The sequence below is a fragment of the Eurytemora carolleeae genome, unplaced genomic scaffold (assembly GCF_000591075.1).
Source record: "Eurytemora carolleeae unplaced genomic scaffold, Eaff_2.0 scaffold300, whole genome shotgun sequence".
Lineage (NCBI taxonomy): Eukaryota > Metazoa > Arthropoda > Copepoda > Calanoida > Temoridae > Eurytemora > Eurytemora carolleeae.
Window position 1 is genome coordinate 67,926 of NW_019396225.1, and position 18,862 is coordinate 86,787.

The following is an 18,862-nucleotide window of genomic DNA, read 5'->3' on the forward strand; positions in this document are numbered from 1 at the left end:
TTCCACTAGGAGTTAAGGAATACCTCTCTCTTAAAGTAAACAATGCAGAGTTAAGTGGAGTTAAATCCTACAGTTCCACCAGGAGTTAAGGAATACCTCTCTCTCAAAGCAAACAATGCAGAGGTAATTGGAGTTAAAAAATTCAACGTAATATTTAAGGGTTCTTATTCACAGTTATTTCCTTCAAATCTTAAAGAGAAGATTTTCTTCTTTTTTAACAGAAAATTTGGCCCATGTACCATTTTCATCGTATTTTTTTCAGTAATTACAAGAACATAAAAGTGTCATGATTATCGTCTACATTTCTTCGTATTAAAAATGCAAAAAAAAATGCGAAATGCATGATTAAAGAGAGAACGAAGACAACAGTTTAGTTTTGATAATGAATTAATTAATCATGTTAATTTGGAGGTCTCTTAAGGAATAGAAAATAATATTTTAACTCTTGAAATAAATCATAGTAGTGATGTGTTAGTAAAAATCATGAATTCTTGAGAACAAAAGTTAGACTTTTAACTCGCGAGAACAATCTCTATTAATCAATATCGTCTTTAAAGCTAAACATATTCAGACTTCAAAAAATACTAAGCAAAGAGTTTGAAATATGATTAGGAACAAACTTTAATAGATTCTATGTTGGATATTCTTTGAGATTGTTTTTTTCTATTATTAAATATTGACGACAAAAATGTAACACAAATTCTACAGCAAACTAATAAGGTGTTATGGAACAGGTTGAGAAAATAAAAATTAAGTAATCTTTTTCAATTCTGAGTTTCTAAAATCTCTCGGTATTCCCAAAGATTTTCTGGAATTTTTATTGAAAAGACGATATTTGAAGAATTTGTAGAAATCTGCGAATAGATTCATAGAATTTAAGAAATTCTATATAATGATAATCGAAATAATTGATTCTAGCAAGGTGCAATTAGTTTACAAAAGAATTTTCACTTTTTTTTTGTCGTCTTTATTTAATAATCTTTAAAAGCTGGTTCTGAACGTCGACTTTGCGCTCAAACTCTGCAACTATAGATCTTTTAAAACGTTTTTTTATGTCCCAAATCAATTTTAAACAATTTCTCGTAAATACTGTAATCTCATTTCAACCACCATACATTGCCGGTCTCTCCCTTTAAACCGTTTTCATTGCTCGAGCTCATGAATAATAATATAATGCACAGTAAATAAATTACTGCGCGCACCCCCTGCTGCAAAGCTTGTATACAGAAGAAAATTCATAAACTTGTAAATATCATTTTCTACAACCGCAGAGAAATGTGAAGATTGAGTATTAATCTTAATATCCTTAACAATATTGGTTAAAATCTAAAGTTATTCTTAGATTATGTATATTTGCTTAACTAAAATCACAATAAGCTTATATCACACAAAAATGTTAAATAATTATTAAATTCTGAAGATTTTTATCATATCGTAATTAACGCATTGTTATTAGCTTGAATCAAAACTTAATAGACTGAATCGTTTCAAATGCTCTATAAATGAAATTTTAAAAAATCCTTAAAGCGAACATTTCAAATAAGCAAATTTTATTTATTACAATTCCACCACTTTCCCCTGATTTTATTTCATTATAACTATCCGACCATATACTACTTGGAAAAAAATTAGTTTTAAAATGTTATTTTAATATTTCACACAAAAGTACATAAGGGTTACCCACAAAGAATGTATAAGGATGACCTAAATATCGTATGCTATAACTGTCCCATAGGTAAATCTAATCTTTTGCACCTAATATGGTTTCTAAAATCTCTTCTTTTGTAGGTAACTCTGTACGCTGAAAATTTTCCGGATTTACATCACTCTCAATATCTTCATAATTAATACTTTATAGTTTTGTCATTTAAACTAAGTACAAAACTAAAACTAAACATGTACTGACAATTTAATTTTGTGTGTACTGTATGGTATGTACAGCCGACCAGTTCTGCCCTGCTTGTACATGAATTGGTTGTACACACTGTCCCGCCTCTACACACAGGAAACTAGGCCACACCTCCCCTCCTAGATCAGACATTTCACCAGCCTGAAGAATAAATAACTATGATTCACTACTTTTTGAGGCAAATACGATGACAAAACCTGATAGCATTATTATTCTCATAATGACTAATGACTAATGAGTATCGAGTGATTGTTAAGAAATCAATAAAGTTACGAAGGGTGAAACCAAAAAGTATTGTTTTAGTACAGAAATTAGATGAATTATTGCATGAGAGGATCCGCATAAAAGCTCTTAGTTTTCTATTTTTGATACTTTTGTCTGATTAATAAAAACAAAACAAACAGGAAGAAAAAATATTAGATCAGTGTCTAGAAGTTGCCCCCCTCTTTATAGTTGTGCCCTAAACTTTCCAGGGGGGACCTTCCCCCTCAAGCCGCCTCTGTTGATATCAATAACATGATTTAGAACCTTTTTGAATCTTAATGACAAATAAATAAATAGAAACGATTGTATTATTTAATCAATCATATCCCACCTTTTCCTTCCATGGATTCCAGACTACAGCATCTGGTAGCCCTGAACTGGTCAGCTCAACCCTCCCCCCGGACACGCCCTCAACAGTCAAGGGTGGAGCAGGTCCCAGGTAAACACGATCCGTCCACCCGGTCAACTCAACCTTATCCCTTTATTAATTGTTCAATTCAATAATATGATGATCATGATAAATGAAGGTTTCCATGAAGAAATCATGCATTTTTAAGAAAACTTGTAATGATCCTAAAATGTTGATTAATATGTTTTTGATCTTGTAAATCTAACCTAGTCTCTGGAAGTGTAGGTGTTCCAGATATAGTTTTATCTACAAACTGCAGGCCGGTCAACCCACTTACTCGCGAAGCTGTTACATCATCAACCCTATAGTTAAATTGATATAATCACATAACACTCCCTGGCCAAGGCATTTCCAATTGTGGAGTGCAAATAAATTTTACAAAATTTTACAAAATAAATTGTATTTAGTAGAATTTTATTAACGAAAAATAAACTTTCTAGGATACAAGGAAGGTATAACTTGTTCAATTGTACATTTGATAAATACTTTGTGTTGAATCACCTTTCAAAGACGACCTTATTATAAGTCGTCTCCAAATTGTCATTGTTTAGTGAGACACCTTATACCTGAAGTAGGTATGAAGGGCGGTAGTAAATATAATCTCCTTGTTTCCAGTATTCTCCAGGTTCAGCTCCAACCTTAGTTTATCCTTCTCCAGCACTACCTGGATATTTTCAAATACAGTGAAACCCTTAATAACGAATACATCGAAAGAATTCATCAAATGTCGTATTCTTCACTTTCTGATAATGGAATGTTGCAGATATTTAGTTTTTTAATTAAATGATTATATGAAACTCTTAAAAACTGTTCCCGCATATTCATGGCTATTTATTTATTTTCGCAAATACTGAAATTTACGTAATATAGTATAAAACTTATTGAAAAATTGTCAAGACGACATTTGATAAATTCTTCCGATGTATTCGTTATTAAGGGTTTCACTGTTTAAAAATCCTACAGGGTGGATCCAGGATCCGGATATTTATCAAAATGAAATGGATCCCAAGCACTGGTTTTAAATAGAGGGAAAATTAAACTGAAATTACGTCATTAGTCCCTTTTAGATGCTTTCAAAAAGTAAATCGTAAAAATTTTTAAAAATTTAAACAAAGAAACCAAATATCTTGTAAAAACCTTATATGATAAAAAGTTACCTTAAAGTCCAGTATAAACTTGAAATCCCAAATCTTCCGGGACTCCTCAGTATCACGCAACCTATCAAAATTGTTATTCACTAGATTTGTACCTCAGTCCTCACCTTTCCCTCGAAAAATATGAGTCTTTTTTTCCTAAAGCATAAATTATACGTATACTCAAATGATATATCACATATCTGCCTAAAAGAGAAAACCTAATTTATTAACATAATAAAGAAAAGAAGAAAGCGAAGATTTTCTTTAATTCAGTTGCAGAAAAAGCATTGGGTCAACTCATACTGGGTACACTAGACGGGTTGGTACAAGCAAAGACTAGACCGGTATCCTTGTACAAAAAAGACAGACCACATTTTGGAAATGTCAGAACTGGGTATTTCGTGATTATTATCTCTAGAATTTTACTTCTAAAATCACGTTTGACAAATAAATATAAAGCAAACTAAATCAAAATCAAAGACGACGTTCAAGTCATCTTGCTACTGTCATGTTTCGTGGGACACTCTATCTTGTATACAAATTGAATTTAAACTTTTTATAAGAAAAATTACCTAAAAGTAACTGAAGCATCAGACTCAGTTACAGCTGGAGGGGTTGCAACCTAATCAAAATTAACAAAAATATTTTTTTTAAGTAAAACTTTCAACAATAAGAAGCAGAAAAATGTGAAATAAGAAGACAACATGAAAGCAATAATTATGTGTATTTATGATTGTTACAAACTTACGAAGCCAATAGTTTCAAAAGTAACTTATTATAATCACTTATGAAGTGAAATGGGTCTAATTACACTGCATAATTACTGCGTCTCATGTTCATTGGATAATATAAAGTCATAACTTGAGTCTAGAAGTCGTCTTTCAATTCTAGAGTTTTCTGGGTCTGTATTTGATTTAATTCTATAAATGCGAGTAAGCAAGTAACATTATATATTTAAAAAGTATTTCATACATACAGATGACTTTGAACAAAGTCATCGTGCAGAAAATAGAATTATCTTTTAAAATAAGTACATAGATGACGAGTAGAGAACTATAGCTTGTAGTACACAATATATATATAAATATAAGGGAACTGAACATGGAAAATTATTAAATAAAATTACATCCCAATACTATCATTTAAAGTTGTATCATCTTAATTGTTCTTTTATAGCACAAATTGTTTTACAAAATGACCAAACTCCCAAGTGGAAATCCTGGCAAACCCATGCTGAATGAGAATGAGACTGTAGAGAAAACATAAAACTCTTAAAGTTCATCGGATTCAAAGGCTCAATTATGGGATCTACCTTGGCATAGTCTTTATATGACTCTTTACTTGATTTGGATTTGGATTATTTAAAGTCATAACTTGAGTCTAAAAGTCGTCTTTCAATTCTAGAGTTTTCTGGGTCTGTATGTGATTTAATTCTATATATGCGAGTAAGCAAGTAACAGTATAAATTTAAAAAGAAATGCATACTTAAAGATGACTTTGAACAAAGTCATCGTGCAGAAAAAAAACTAAGAAATGTAGCTTAGAACGTACACAAATATAGTTTGTAACACATCCTATATATAAATATAAGGGAACTGAACATGGAAAATTATTAAATAGTATTATATCCCAATACCATTGCTTGAAGTTGTATAATCTTATTTGTTTTTGATAGTATAATTTGTTTTCAGAATAGCTTTTACAGTTTCTCTTACCGAGATAATTTTAAATTAGTGTGATTTGAGACACCTGGCGACTAAATATTGAACTATATATCCAGAGGTGGCTGGAGGGACAGTAAAGTCTGTACCATGTTAATTGTTAAGTTATTATCCTTAAATACATTTCATTATGAATTGCTAAATGCTGATAGATAAGATATAAATACATTCATCAGACTGTCCCAATAAACTTAGGAATTGAGTGACGTCTATTTGTAAATAATTAGATCTTACTACAGACAAAGGATGAGACCAGAGATAGGAGAGTTACAGATTATCGATTATCAGCTAAAACATGCGATGTTTTCCACAGCATGTTCTATTGTGTACAAGTACTGTACACGACCAATCAGCAAACATCTGTATTCAGGGATATTTAAGGATCCTTTGGATCCGAAACACAAATTCTTCAAAAAAAAACTGAATTCATAAATGTTAAGTTTCATGTTTAAATTGGAATATTTCTTTAAAAGTTGTAAAACTTAACCCCTGAAAGGGTTTTAAGTTCAACAAGTGGCCGTGAGATGGCACTCTAAAAACCTATCGTAAAAACATATTATGTCATGCTGGGTCAACTTAGGCCTTCGTAGCCCACCCTAAGAAAGGAGATAAACAGTTTGTGTAGTCTGTGGATGATACTTAAGAGACGACTTTACAGAATTTTCGTTGTCTGTTTCCTGTTATTTGTGATTCCCTGCATCCGTAAACTTGTTTCTTTCTTTGCTAAATCATATAAATAAAAGACTTTATTCAAGGCAGAAGACTTAATTTAGGGGTCCTCATATTTTAAGAGTTTTAGATCGTCTTAATTATCTTTTAGAAATGTATTTTAATTTTTTATTATGCCTGGAATTTATTTTATGAAAACGATAAAAGGATTTCACCTCAAAAATTATGAACATCAATTTAAAAAATATTTTTGTGAGCGTATTTTATTTGTGAGCATGGATCTCCCCATTTTAAAAAGTATACAAAACAATTCATGTTATTTACATATATTAAGTAATAATTTCTGTTTGTATAGATACTCAGGAATGACAGATTTGCCTAAAAACAAACAAATGTGTTTAAAAGCGCCTCTGATTGATTAGCTGTCAGTAAGTAAGTAAGTAATTATTTATTTATGAACTATAACAAAAACATACAAAATTAAGTGTTTCAGGAGAAAATATTTAAAAACCTCCAAAAATAGAGGTTGTGGGAATATTTCCCCCCAATTCTAACAAAAATGTAAAAAATAGAAATCAAAGGAAAAGATAAGTTACATATTTGGATGGTGGGTAATTTTTACTCACATATTTATTTTTATAATTATTTTCCTATCAGCAGCTATAAATAATAAATATAAAGCAAAAATAAATTTATTTTAGTTAAATTTCAGATTAGCTTGTCATTCCATTTTTCGGCATTTTCTGTAAGGTTATTTATTTGATCATAATTTCATACTTCTTTTTCGCATTGACAGCAAAACATAGATTTTGGGTTTCTTACCTTGTTCTTTTCTGTCAAATCAAATTAACATAATAATATTATTATCTCAAAACTTATAAATTTTGAAACAATATCATTTAATCCAATGCCTAGTCCAACGCATACAATCAGATCTTGATTTATTATTAAAAAAACTTTAATATAATTTTAAGTGGTCTTTCAAACAAAGATTAAAATTCAGAATTTTTTATTAATATATTTGTATAAAAATATAAGTAATAATTTTATAGATGATTAAAATCGACAGTTTAATTCATAATTTTCTAACAAATGTTGAGAATGGAATCTTAAATTAAAAACCAATGCAATAATATGTTTATTATCATTTCTATGAAAAAAAAATCTTCATGAAACTCTTTTATTTAGATTAATGAATAATAATTAATTAAAATTACAAAAAAAATATTTTGTTGATTGAAAAATATTTTGAGTTTGAGAATTTATTATATATTTTTTGATTTGAACTTATTTTGTATTAGAGTGATTTTCAGACTGAACTCATCCCTGAATCCAATATTGCGAATAATATTTTAACAATTATGAATTAAAAAGAAGTTTTTCCTGATCTAAATTTTTGGAATTTATATAATATTGAAAAAAAAGCATTGCAATAGGGGTAAGGTTACCTTATTGCTTTACTCCCATTAAGAACAGAGTTTGGGCTTAGAAATATAAGATCCTTGTCGCCAACTTTCCATTCGGTCAGAGTAGCCCCAAACTTGTAAATTCTAAAATGTATGCATTAAAGGGACTTTAAATGTAAGTTCAAGACGTGGCCTGATTCTTTAAAAATAGTTTTATCTGGAAGGATTAGACACTTAAAAAAATAATATTGTAAGGACGAGGATTTTGAGGTGGCTCGGACGAGAAAATGAGGAGAATGTGGTTCGGACTAGAGATTGATGTGGTTGGCCTTCCTCCCCTCACTCACAACTATTTTTCAACAAAATTAATTATTGATGTTTATTTTATTATTTCAGGAGTAGGTTAGGATTAAGACAATATCAACTCGAGCACTGCGGCTAGGAAAGGCTAGGGCCATGGGGGTCGTGTGCTGCGGCCGCAAGTCTATGTGTATTGTGATAATATATGAGCATCTGTACAAATTGATAGGAGGGTGGGGCCTCCCCGGAGGAGGGGGTCCAAAAAGCGTACTCTAGGAAATTAACGAGTGTTCTTCAAATTTGAATATATTCATTTTAATTTAAAACCTGAAGTGCAACAATTGAAAAAAGCAAATATACCTGCAGGACGAGTTTTCAAAGTTTAGCTCTACAGTCTCCATCTTAAAATCGTTGACCCCGAATTTAATTATTCCAAAATACAAGAATAATAATATAAATAATAAACTGGAAATGTTTCTTGAGGATTGAAGGTGAATCAATGTTTACTTTCACTATTAAATTAAAGGCTGTCTGCAATGAAGCGATAAGTTCGTCTGCATAATCGGCGAACGTATTAATGGAGTTGCGCAGAAAACGAAAATACAAATGAAAATGATGGGGTGTGCACTATTTATAGAGATAATTTTTTACTTAACTTTTACCAATAAGTTTTTTCCTTGACATTCGAATTATAAAAATTTTAATTTAGATGTTTTTAAAATTTATTCCTACCGAACACATTACCCCTAAAAGTGTACGCAACTCTTAAACTTATATATCAATCAGCTGTTTCCATGTAAAATTCAGTAAATTATGAATTACTCTTAAAGTCCGCGTTTCGTAAGGGTTTAAAATAACATTTAAGGTGCTCGCCTTTGGATTCACATAGAAATAAACGTTAATCAATCAATAAGGGTTTAAAATTAATCTGTTAAATGTTAGCTTGTAAAAGTATTCTCTTCGTTAATAGATTCGTGGTAAGGATCTTAAAACGTTATTTTTTATCAATGTTTTATGTTAAATCACATACATTGTATGAAATAAGTCCCTTAATATAGAGATTGCTGCATTAAACACAAAATTATAATGTTCTGGAATTAATATCAAATTGGACAGTAATCAACTAAGCAATTGGGAATAAAATATTCCACAAATGAAATTTTGAAGGAACTGTTAAATATTTTATAACAAAAACTGTTGGCTAAGAATCAGAGGAACAAAGCAGATAGAGCGAATTATTAAACGCCATAGTTGAAATTAGAAGGTATATCTCAAGACTTATCATCCTGAATCTCAGAATATATTGAGAAGTGAAGATTAATTGGATATGAGGATATGTTGGATATATTCATCAAACTTTAGTTAATAAAACATAAACACAGAATATATTGAGAAGCGAAGATTAACTGGATATGAGGATATATTGGATATATTCATCAAACTTTAGTTAATAAAACATAAACACAGAATATATTGAGAAGTGAAGATTAATTGGAAATGAGGATATGTTGGATATATTCTTCACACTTTAGTTAATAAAACATAAACACAGAATATATTGAGAAGCGAAGATTAATTGGATATGAGGATATGTTGGATATATTCTTCACACTTTAGTTAATAAAACATAAACACAGAATATATTGAGAAGTGAAGATTAATTGGATATGAGGATATATTGGATATATTCATCAAACTTTAGTTAATAAAACATAAACACAGAATATATTGAGAAGCGAAGATTAATTGGATATGAGGATATGTTGGATATATTCATCAAACTTTAGTTAATAAAACATAAACACAGAATATATTGAGAAGCGAAGATTAATTGGACATGAGGATATATTGGATATATTCATCAAACTTTAGTTAATAAAACATAAACACAGAATATATTGAGAAGCGAAGATTAATTGGATATGAGGATATATTGGATATATTCATCAAACTTTAGTTAATAAAACATAAACACAGAATATATTGAGAAGCGAAGATTAACTGGATATGAGGATATGTTGGATATATTCATCAAACTTTAGTTAATAAAACATAAACACAGAATATATTGAGAAGTGAAGATTAACTGGATATGAGGATTCATCAAACTTAAATTTATAAAACACAAACACAGATTTACAGATGATTTACAGATTTACTAATTGAGTATAAACTAAATTTTCCCTGAAGAGTCGGCCTGTTTTGGACCTGAATTTTAAACGTACGTAAATTTATAGATTTACAGTTATTATTTTTGTGCCATGGCGCCTGGGCCAATATCCTTAGTTTTTAATCTAGCCGCAACGTTCTGACAAACTGGGGGGGTCCAAAAATCGCTCTCTAGGAAATAACCTAATTTGGTTCTTTTCAAATATAATGAAATTCTTTTCTTTTTTATTAAATTACAAGGGAAAAGTATTCAAGTAACGCTCCCCTACCCCTTGCACACTCACAACCTAACACATATGTTAATTTTGTGGGCACTAAATTTGAAAATTTTATTTTAAATTTTTAGACGGTTATGTAAAGGACCGCTCTTGCATTATATTTATGAAAGTACTTTTACGGAAAATAATGAAAAAGTATTTTGGAAAGTGCTACGAAAAGCAGTCTCATGCCATATATTAAATAGAATATTATCGTTCTGTTATATTATGCTTTTTATTTTTAGATTGTTAATTTTCATCAATAATAAAGTTGATAAGACAAGAATTCTCTTACAAACATTTTATGTTAGTAATTTTTATCTTTTATTAAAGTTTGACTCCTAATTGAGTTTATTTTACAAAATTTTAATATTTTGCATTTTAATTTTGAATAAAATCCAGGAAAAGTAAATTAAAAATATTGTTAAAATGAATATCGAGCAGGAAAACTTGTTATATTCAATTCAAAACTTTTTAATGCTATTGGAGGAGGTAAATTAAGTGTTGACGGGGGGAATATTTGTCCAGAAAAGACTGAACTTTTGTGTTGTGAATCTTAGGATCAACCATGCAGATTTACGGATTGATTTTTGTTCCTCTTCGATATCCTGCAATGGTCATAACATATGAAGGGAGGATGATTTTTAATGGAATATATAGATATATAGATCAACCGTTTAAGATTAACAATATCCACAATGTACAGGACAGTCTACAGTAGCAGCAGAGGTTGGAGGGCATGCTGGTCAACTAGGTAAAGCAACTTCTGGTACAACTAGTAGAGTTGTAGGCTGGTGGCTAGCAGGATGTGCAGGTACACCGCCCCTCATTCCCTCCCTTATTCTGATGCTCCCTGACCCACCCATCTCGGCGTTTCCCCTCATTCCAGGAGTTTATATTTTCTCAAAAAAAAATAATTTTCTTCCCCTCCCTTTTGAAAATCTTGAAATATGAAAAAAATGAATTTTTGATTTAAAATTATCGAAAAGAATAAAAAAAATTGCTTTTTGAAGTTAATTTTTCATTTTTTTTCAAATCATCAATAATAAATATTTCTGAAAAAATACACCCTTATGTGTTTTAAAAGTCAAAGTGGAATAAACTATTTAGCATTTCAAGAAACATTAAGTAGTCGGAACTTGTGCATTCGATTTTTTCAGAACTCAAACTTAAACTTTTCCTTTACCTTTTTGAAACCATTGATTTAAAAAAATTCATACAAAATGATAGAAATTCATATAAAAAATGATAAATTGTCTTAAATTAAGCAATCAAATATTGAAAGTAAGAAGACAAGTCTACTTGTTAAATTCCAAAAATTTAAAGATTTATCTTAATGCTTTGGTCAGATCACTAGAATTGAACGTCAAACAAGTTACAAAATATCATATTCAAACATTGATAAAATAATTCCGAGATTTTATAAAAATAATTACGTAATTTTTAAGATAAATGTATTTTCTTTAAAAACACATTTTGGTGGAATGTTTGAAAAATAATTATTCAGGGATGTGTTTCGGAGCTGTGATGCTTGGAGGAGTCACCCGTCTGACAGAGTCAGGTAAATCTTTAATCATTTATCAGATGAAATGGATTTTTTCCTTTTTTCTGGGCGGTCTGGGGGGCCCACAATGGGGTCTCTTGCAGATTTCAATTCCTTATGATTCCTTAAGATACATGAAAGGTGTTCCTGAGGGCCAGATTCATTAATTTTTCTGTCAGAACAACTTCATGTTTTTACTAAATATATTTTCAAAATGTCATTACAAAATGTTGGAATTAAGAGATTGTTGCCTTTTTGAACATAAACAGACACACACACATAGGGCAGTCTTTTTACCGTAGATATTCTCGATGGCCAGAAAATGTAGATTTATAGACATGATTATTCTGATAGGAAGTATCGATAGTTCTTTGTCTTGAAGAAATGTGAAAGGGACTATCGTCTTAATTTGAAGGGAACCTCTAATTCAAGAGGGGCAACGGTATCATTGAAACCTTAATCTGATCAATATTGCTCGAATAGTGTTTTATTTTTGATAATTTCTCTATTGTCTTTGAAGCAAGAAATACGTTAGTCAGTTTCAAAAACAAAAATGTATATTTTTATTTCATAATTGATTAGACAACGATTCTAAGTGTACCGTTGTGAATACGACATGCCGCTCTATCAATTAGGGTCACATGAAATTGAGTTTACAGTCCCTTTGACTTGAGGTAGGCTCACTGCTCAAGAAATTAGTATTGTGTGTATTTTTAAAGTTAAAACTCACTTTTGAGGAATATATTATGTTCAAACAAAAGGAAGAATTAAATTGAAAAATCAGGAACATTGAAAGTTAATTAATTGATTTAATCAACTTTACCTTTAATACGAATTGTAAAGGTCATTGTTCTCACCTGTTCTAGGTTTAAGTATGACAGATTGGAAACTACTTGGCCGACCCCCTCCACGCACACAGGTATATGTCGCTTTCCGGTCAAACCATTATTAATTGCAAATTGATACATCATTTTACTGTTAAACAGTGCTTAGGTTCCGGATCCGTTGAATTCGCAACATTTTGTCTTCCTTGATCCGGATCCGGATCCAAGGGGCAAAATATCAACCGAAGACATGAATGTTGCTCTTGAAACAGAAATTAAAATTTTAAAATAATAATATATTATTACTGGGCTTGCAAAGTTGCAAGGCGTTTTGCGCCCTTATTATATTTATATTGTAAACATTTTCTCTTTATATACATTGTAAAAAAAAAGTTTGGAGACTTTACAAAAAAAATTCTTGGATTTTAAAAATTAAATGTAAATTGAATTTTGTTAGAGGCTGATTTTTGAAATTTTGATCATCCATAAACCTTCCTTGGGATCATGTGAGGTGCCACAAAAAATTGGGCCCAAACGATTCAGCCGTTTTGACCTTTGGGATAGAAACAAACAAACAAACAGACAGAAAATTAAAGTATATTTTTTATTTATAGATTAACAAACATTCCCAATTTTCTGAATGGTTCACGAAGTTTCAGCCAAAAAAAAGAAAGAAAAAAAAAGGAAAAATTGAAAATTTTCATGTTAAAAAAATCATTAAAATGAAAGTTTTTAAAAAAATTAATATTTAAAGCAATGTTTAGGACCTGTATCCGGATCCGGATCTATTTTTTTCAAGGGCGGATCCACTGATCCGGATCCGCGTAAAATTGCAGTGCTAAACTTTACTGAATGTTGACAAATTTTAATTAATAAAATTGAGATAAATTATTTCGAAAATCCACCAAGTAAAGCTGAAAAATCTTCAAAATCGATTGGTATTGCCCATATTTGTGATCTCTTTTTGTCTGTTTGTCCGATCATAACTCAAGAACCCTTTGACCGATTTGCCTCCAATTTTGATTATATGGAACTCAGGAGAACCTTGGGAATGTTCTTAGCTTGGTTTAAAAGTTGAGTGGCTTGACTTTTATAGAGAGAGTTTATTTTCCAGACAAAGTTGGGTCTCTAAGTCTCTTATATAGGAAATCTATTCGCTCATGTATATTTGTTTCTATATATGCTAGCTATAGCTGACCAAACGGCTCGACCAATGAGCTGAAAATTGTTGAGGAAACCCATGTGTGCCCGGGGTGTAACAAAGGCTAAAAAAATTCTCATTTTTTTCCAAAATCGAAAAAATAAAACTTTTAAAATCAACATTTTTGTTTCAAACTTGAAAAATAATTGCACAGCAACGCCAGGCACTTGAGCTAGTTAGTAGTTACATATATATTGTTAAAATTCAGGATGAGTGGATGGTGGAGTTGGATAAATACAAACTCTCTCCTGAATATAAATACAAGAACTTTGATATTACCATGGATCAGTTCAAGTTCATCTGGTACATGGAGTACGGTCACAGGTCTGTACACTCTTCATTAACATGTACACTGTACACTGTACAGTACGATACTACTCATTCTTCTTCTACTTCATTCGATTTTTGAAGAAATTAAAGTTTTTGTTAGTTGATTTACCTTGATGTGCTATAGATTTAAGTTGGTTGTTTGATCTTCGACAATTTGATTTGATTTGATTCGATTCGATTCAATTTGATTCAATTCGATTCAATTCAATTAGATTTGATTTGATTTGATTTGATTTGATTTGATTTGATTTGATTTGATTCGATTCGATTCGATTTTTTTATTAGGATGTGGGGTAGAACTATTGGAGCAGTATTCTATATTCCTGCTGGTATAATGTGGGCCAGGTAAAAGTAATTTTAGTTATAAAAAAATGTAAGATAATATTTATATATTTTTGTAAATAAATATTTGATAACTTTAGAGGAATGTTCTCCCCTGCCATAAAGAAGAGAGTTGCATTTGCTGGTGTTCTCCTGGCTTGTCAGGGATTAATCTGTTAAATTTATATTTTATCAATCTTAAGGGGTATATAAGAAACATTTCAAGATGGCAATACCCGGTTTACAAGGGTACCCTTGAATGCTTTTCCTGAACAAGTATGAATTGGATGTTTTTGTTTCTAAATAAACAATTTTAACTGTTACGCTTACAATCCCTTATCTGGGACTGTCAGAATATTTTCAAGTTCCGATTGTCAACACTCAAATCTTTGTCTGGCTAAAAAAGGATGAAAAATCATTTGTTTTATATTTATATATGCGGATTTATGCAGAAGAGACAACAAATTCGTTTTATCCCGTTTTATGTCATGCTCAAGGTGAATAAACATCTCAATTTTATGTAGAATTTAACAGATAAAATTAACCCAGGGTCTACTAGGATGGTATATGGTTAAATCAGGTTAGATCATTTTTTTATTTTTTATAGAAATCACCTTTTTTTAAATATCATTCACATATTTTTTTAAATCAACTGAAATATTATTATTTCTATGATGAGTCAAAAAGTTTTGATCCTCATTAAGGGCTTTTTAGGTGAAAATTATCTTTATAATAATAACTAGCTTGGGAACCCAGTGTTGCCCGGTTACTCATAGTTACTCCTGCCGTTTACCTGCACTTGGTCGATTTTCCCGCGGGTGACTAAACCCCCACTCCTGAAATGAAATTTACAATTTTTTTACAATTTTTTTGTTTTGTTTCTGATTTAAAATGAGAAAAATATTGTTCAGGATTGGATCATAATAATTTCCTTGGACCGAGTGATGTACCGCGTGTTTCTCAATACCGCCTTGCCGCGCACCTTTCATCAGCTGTCGTTCTCTACTCAGCACTATTTTGGTCAGCTAAGGTCAGTTTTATCATCAGTCGAGAACTGAAGTATGAATGCTTTTTGGTGAAAGCTTACTCGATCTTTAATCTTTGCCTCAAAAGAACTCATGTTGTCGGCGGCAACTTTATAATTTCATTCATGTTTCAGACTTTGACTTTCGGAAGATTATTTTCCCGTCATGTGCTATTTTTATTATTATTTGGTTGAAAGTGCTTGATAGATTTGAAAATCAGCTTAAATAAATATCTGATTGATATTTGATGTATTGATTGATACTTACTTGTTGACTTGAAGTCTTGAATCAAGAAACCCACTGATAGATACTTGTAGATGATTAATTGATAGGTTGATTGATTGATTGATTTGTTGATTAATTGATTTGTTGATTGATTGATAGGTTGACTGATTAAGATTTTTATTGATCAATATGTTGATTGATTGATGTGTTGATTAATTGATAGGTTGATTGATCGATATGTTAATTGATTGATATATAGTTGATTGATAGATTGATTGATTGCAGGATATCCTGCGTCCTGCGCTACAGTTTGATCCAAGCAAGATAACACCTCAGCTTGCAAGGAATAATCTCTGAACCTTAAACCAATTTCAGATAAAAATAATAAAATAAAAGTAAAGTATGTGCATTGTGCAATGTTTGTGCATGGTATGTTTTCATTTTCCTTTAGTTTAGCTCCTTTAGCCTCATTTAGCCATATTTAGATTTTTTACTTCATTTCCGCTGGCGGTCATCGTTTTAAAGAATTGAAAGTTTTTGAATCTGTTTCCTGAAGTTTTCATACAAGCTTGAAGACCTGTCTCCCGACCTGATTTAGATTTATTCACTTTAAGTTTGGGGAGAGGAAGGAGGGGAGTCTGATTTGATTTGATTTAATGTCTTCCCATCAATCAATTTTTGTTCACTAAGTCTTTACTTTTTGTTTCTAAGAAATTAAATCCATCGCAAATTCTAAATATTTTTGTTTTCTTATATTTTCATCTTCTTATGTACACTGAACCAAGTTACAATGTTATATGTCTCACTTTGTAATACCTATAATCAGAGATAATATTTAAAGTTTCCGAAAGCTGGTGATTTCATCGAAAGGATTAGCGTTTATTACTCTTGTTTCTGGTGCATTTGTAGCAGGTAGGCTTATTTGTTTTTAAAAGGGGTTTATGAGAACTCAATGCATTTAGGATATCAGAAAACTTTTCAAATTTGAACTGGTATCGCTATTTAATAGTTGTAGTTACAAGTGACCTTCCATGGAAAGATGGCAATGTCCGGTTTACAACGATACCCTTTGAACCTTAATTTGATAATTAAAAAAATGTGGAAGATGAAGTCGGTTTTCTGACTCAACATGATTTTATTCTGATCTATTGTAAATCAGACATTGTCATTTATGCATGGAGAGTCAGTTGACATTACGCTTACAGTCCCTTTATGTCTACCAGTATCCCAATTCATAAATATTATTTTCATAGATCAATTTGAAATATTTTTATTGATCACTTTTCTATCGGTCAATAGAAAAATAACCTTGCCTTCTTTCTTTTAGGATTAGATGCTGGACTCGTGTATAACTCTTTTCCTAAGTTTGCTGACAGGAATTAAATCAAAATTGTTGAATCCAATCACGTTTTATTTTGAAAAATGCTCTGCGTTTAGTTAAAATGAAATTAGAAGTGTGCCACTGATAAAGTTTTTATTTTTAAAATGCGGAATGATTATTAGAAAGACGGACAGGTGTTTTCGGCTGGATCAATAATTAAATAAACATTGATTGGTCTTGCTATTAAAAATTGATTTAATAATGTATTAGATGGATCCCTGAAGACATTTTGGCACAATCACCTACTCTTAGGCAGGTTTTTTTTAAATAATTATATTCTTCAAGATATCAGATAAACTTTTTAATGTTTTGTGTTCGATCTCTTAAATTTTGTATAACTAAGAATTAATAAAATTGTTACGTTTTAAATAATGATAATGTTTCAGGAATTTTACTGAGAACCCGACAACTGTACAGTTTGATCACAGAGTGCTTGGTACAACCACGCTAGCCTTGCTGTCAGCTGTAGCTGTACAGGCGGCCCGGCTACCCCTGCCCACTAGAATACAATACGCGGCATTTGCTCTAGGTACGGAAACTATCCTTTTATCTTTCTTTAGCTATAAAAAATTATGATTTTGAATCTTTATCTGAAATGCCGACTCTAATTTGATAATCAATATTGCAATCTTAAAGAGACTATCATTGTAATTTCGAGTCAACCCCCCTCCTATTTAGAGAGGGGTTTGTCCGATTAAATGTAAATTAATAATATTGAAGATATTCACGTTTTTCCGGCTTGAAAAGTGTTAAATTCTAATGTCCTCCATTATTTTGAAATTAGAGGGTCTACAGTTCATTTATAGCTTATGTTAATGTTTTTGAATTTTAATTTAATATCAGGAACCATGGGTTGGATACAGGTTGGTCTGGGTATATCCACACTGCTCCTGTACGTCCCTGTACCGGTCGCAGCAGCGCATCAAAGCGGGGCCCTGGTCACCCTCTCCCTAGCAATGTGGTTGGCCCATGAAGCCAAGTTTCTCAAAGTTTTGAAGAAATTACCAAAATAATATATTTCTCATAACTTCCTCGATCACCAGAAGTGTTTAAACAACAGAGAAGAAACCATTTAAAAGAATAGACTGGTGAAGAACAAAGAAACCAAAAAAAAACAAAACAATTAATTTCTCAAAACAAACAAGGAAGTTCATTTATTAAAATAATAGGCAGGGGTAGATATTTTTTATGAATAAAATTTTGAAAATTTTCCCCCAATTATGAAAATACCTAATCCTGTACTAGAGTTAAGCTTAACGTTTGTCTTGAAATCTTATAAATAGTATTTACTGTGTAACTGGTTAAAAGTTAAAAATTTTTATTTTTGAAATGTAAGAGCACATTCGCTATATTTTTTTTTAAGACATATAAATATTATTAGTAATGATAATAGATGTTCATTACTTTCTAGTAGCTAAAATTATTTTTTTTATGGGGGGGGGGTTTGCCGATATTTTAAGAAATTTTCGTTAAAACATTCATTATTGACTAATATAAATCCTTACCAACTGTTGTAATTGACAGGTTTTTAATTCACATTAAAATCAAGTAGGGTATACATATGACCCCTCCCCCCCTTGTACAACCATTTTAAATTCGTTAAGATTTATAAAATATTAATGTTATGTTGAATTTTTCTGCACTAACGAGTTTTACTCATAAATTCGAAATCAAGGACTCACGGTTATGTAGCTTATTTGCATGTCATTTAAAAGTGTCCAACTCTGAATATTTTTCAGATCAATCAATATATGTACCTGGGTTGACTCCTC

General features: G+C 30.8%; 2 protein-coding genes across 2 annotated transcripts; one reads left to right on the forward strand and one right to left on the reverse strand.

Moving 5' to 3' along the window:
• Positions 1–1,837: 1,837 nt before the first annotated feature.
• LOC111698674 (putative glucose-6-phosphate 1-epimerase) lies at positions 1,838–4,950 on the reverse strand. Its single transcript, XM_023469072.1, has 7 exons — positions 4,918–4,950; positions 4,291–4,340; positions 3,740–3,800; positions 3,149–3,246; positions 2,789–2,884; positions 2,505–2,652; positions 1,838–2,050 (listed from the first exon to the last, which is right to left on the reverse strand). The coding sequence occupies exons 1-7, from the start codon at positions 4,948–4,950 to the stop codon at positions 1,910–1,912; spliced, it is 627 nt and encodes a 208-aa protein (XP_023324840.1). The 3' UTR covers positions 1,838–1,909.
• Positions 4,951–10,942: 5,992 nt separating this feature from the next.
• LOC111698659 (cytochrome c oxidase assembly protein COX15 homolog) lies at positions 10,943–18,830 on the forward strand. Its single transcript, XM_023469053.1, has 14 exons — positions 10,943–11,054; positions 11,748–11,801; positions 12,650–12,702; positions 14,017–14,132; positions 14,424–14,483; positions 14,561–14,624; positions 15,009–15,039; positions 15,371–15,489; positions 15,995–16,053; positions 16,551–16,621; positions 17,037–17,085; positions 17,301–17,342; positions 17,477–17,619; positions 17,934–18,830. Exons 2-14 carry the CDS (start codon positions 11,750–11,752, stop codon positions 18,101–18,103), a joined length of 1,029 nt encoding a protein of 342 aa, XP_023324821.1. The 5' UTR covers positions 10,943–11,054; positions 11,748–11,749; the 3' UTR covers positions 18,104–18,830.
• The last annotated feature ends 32 nt before the right edge of the window (positions 18,831–18,862 follow it).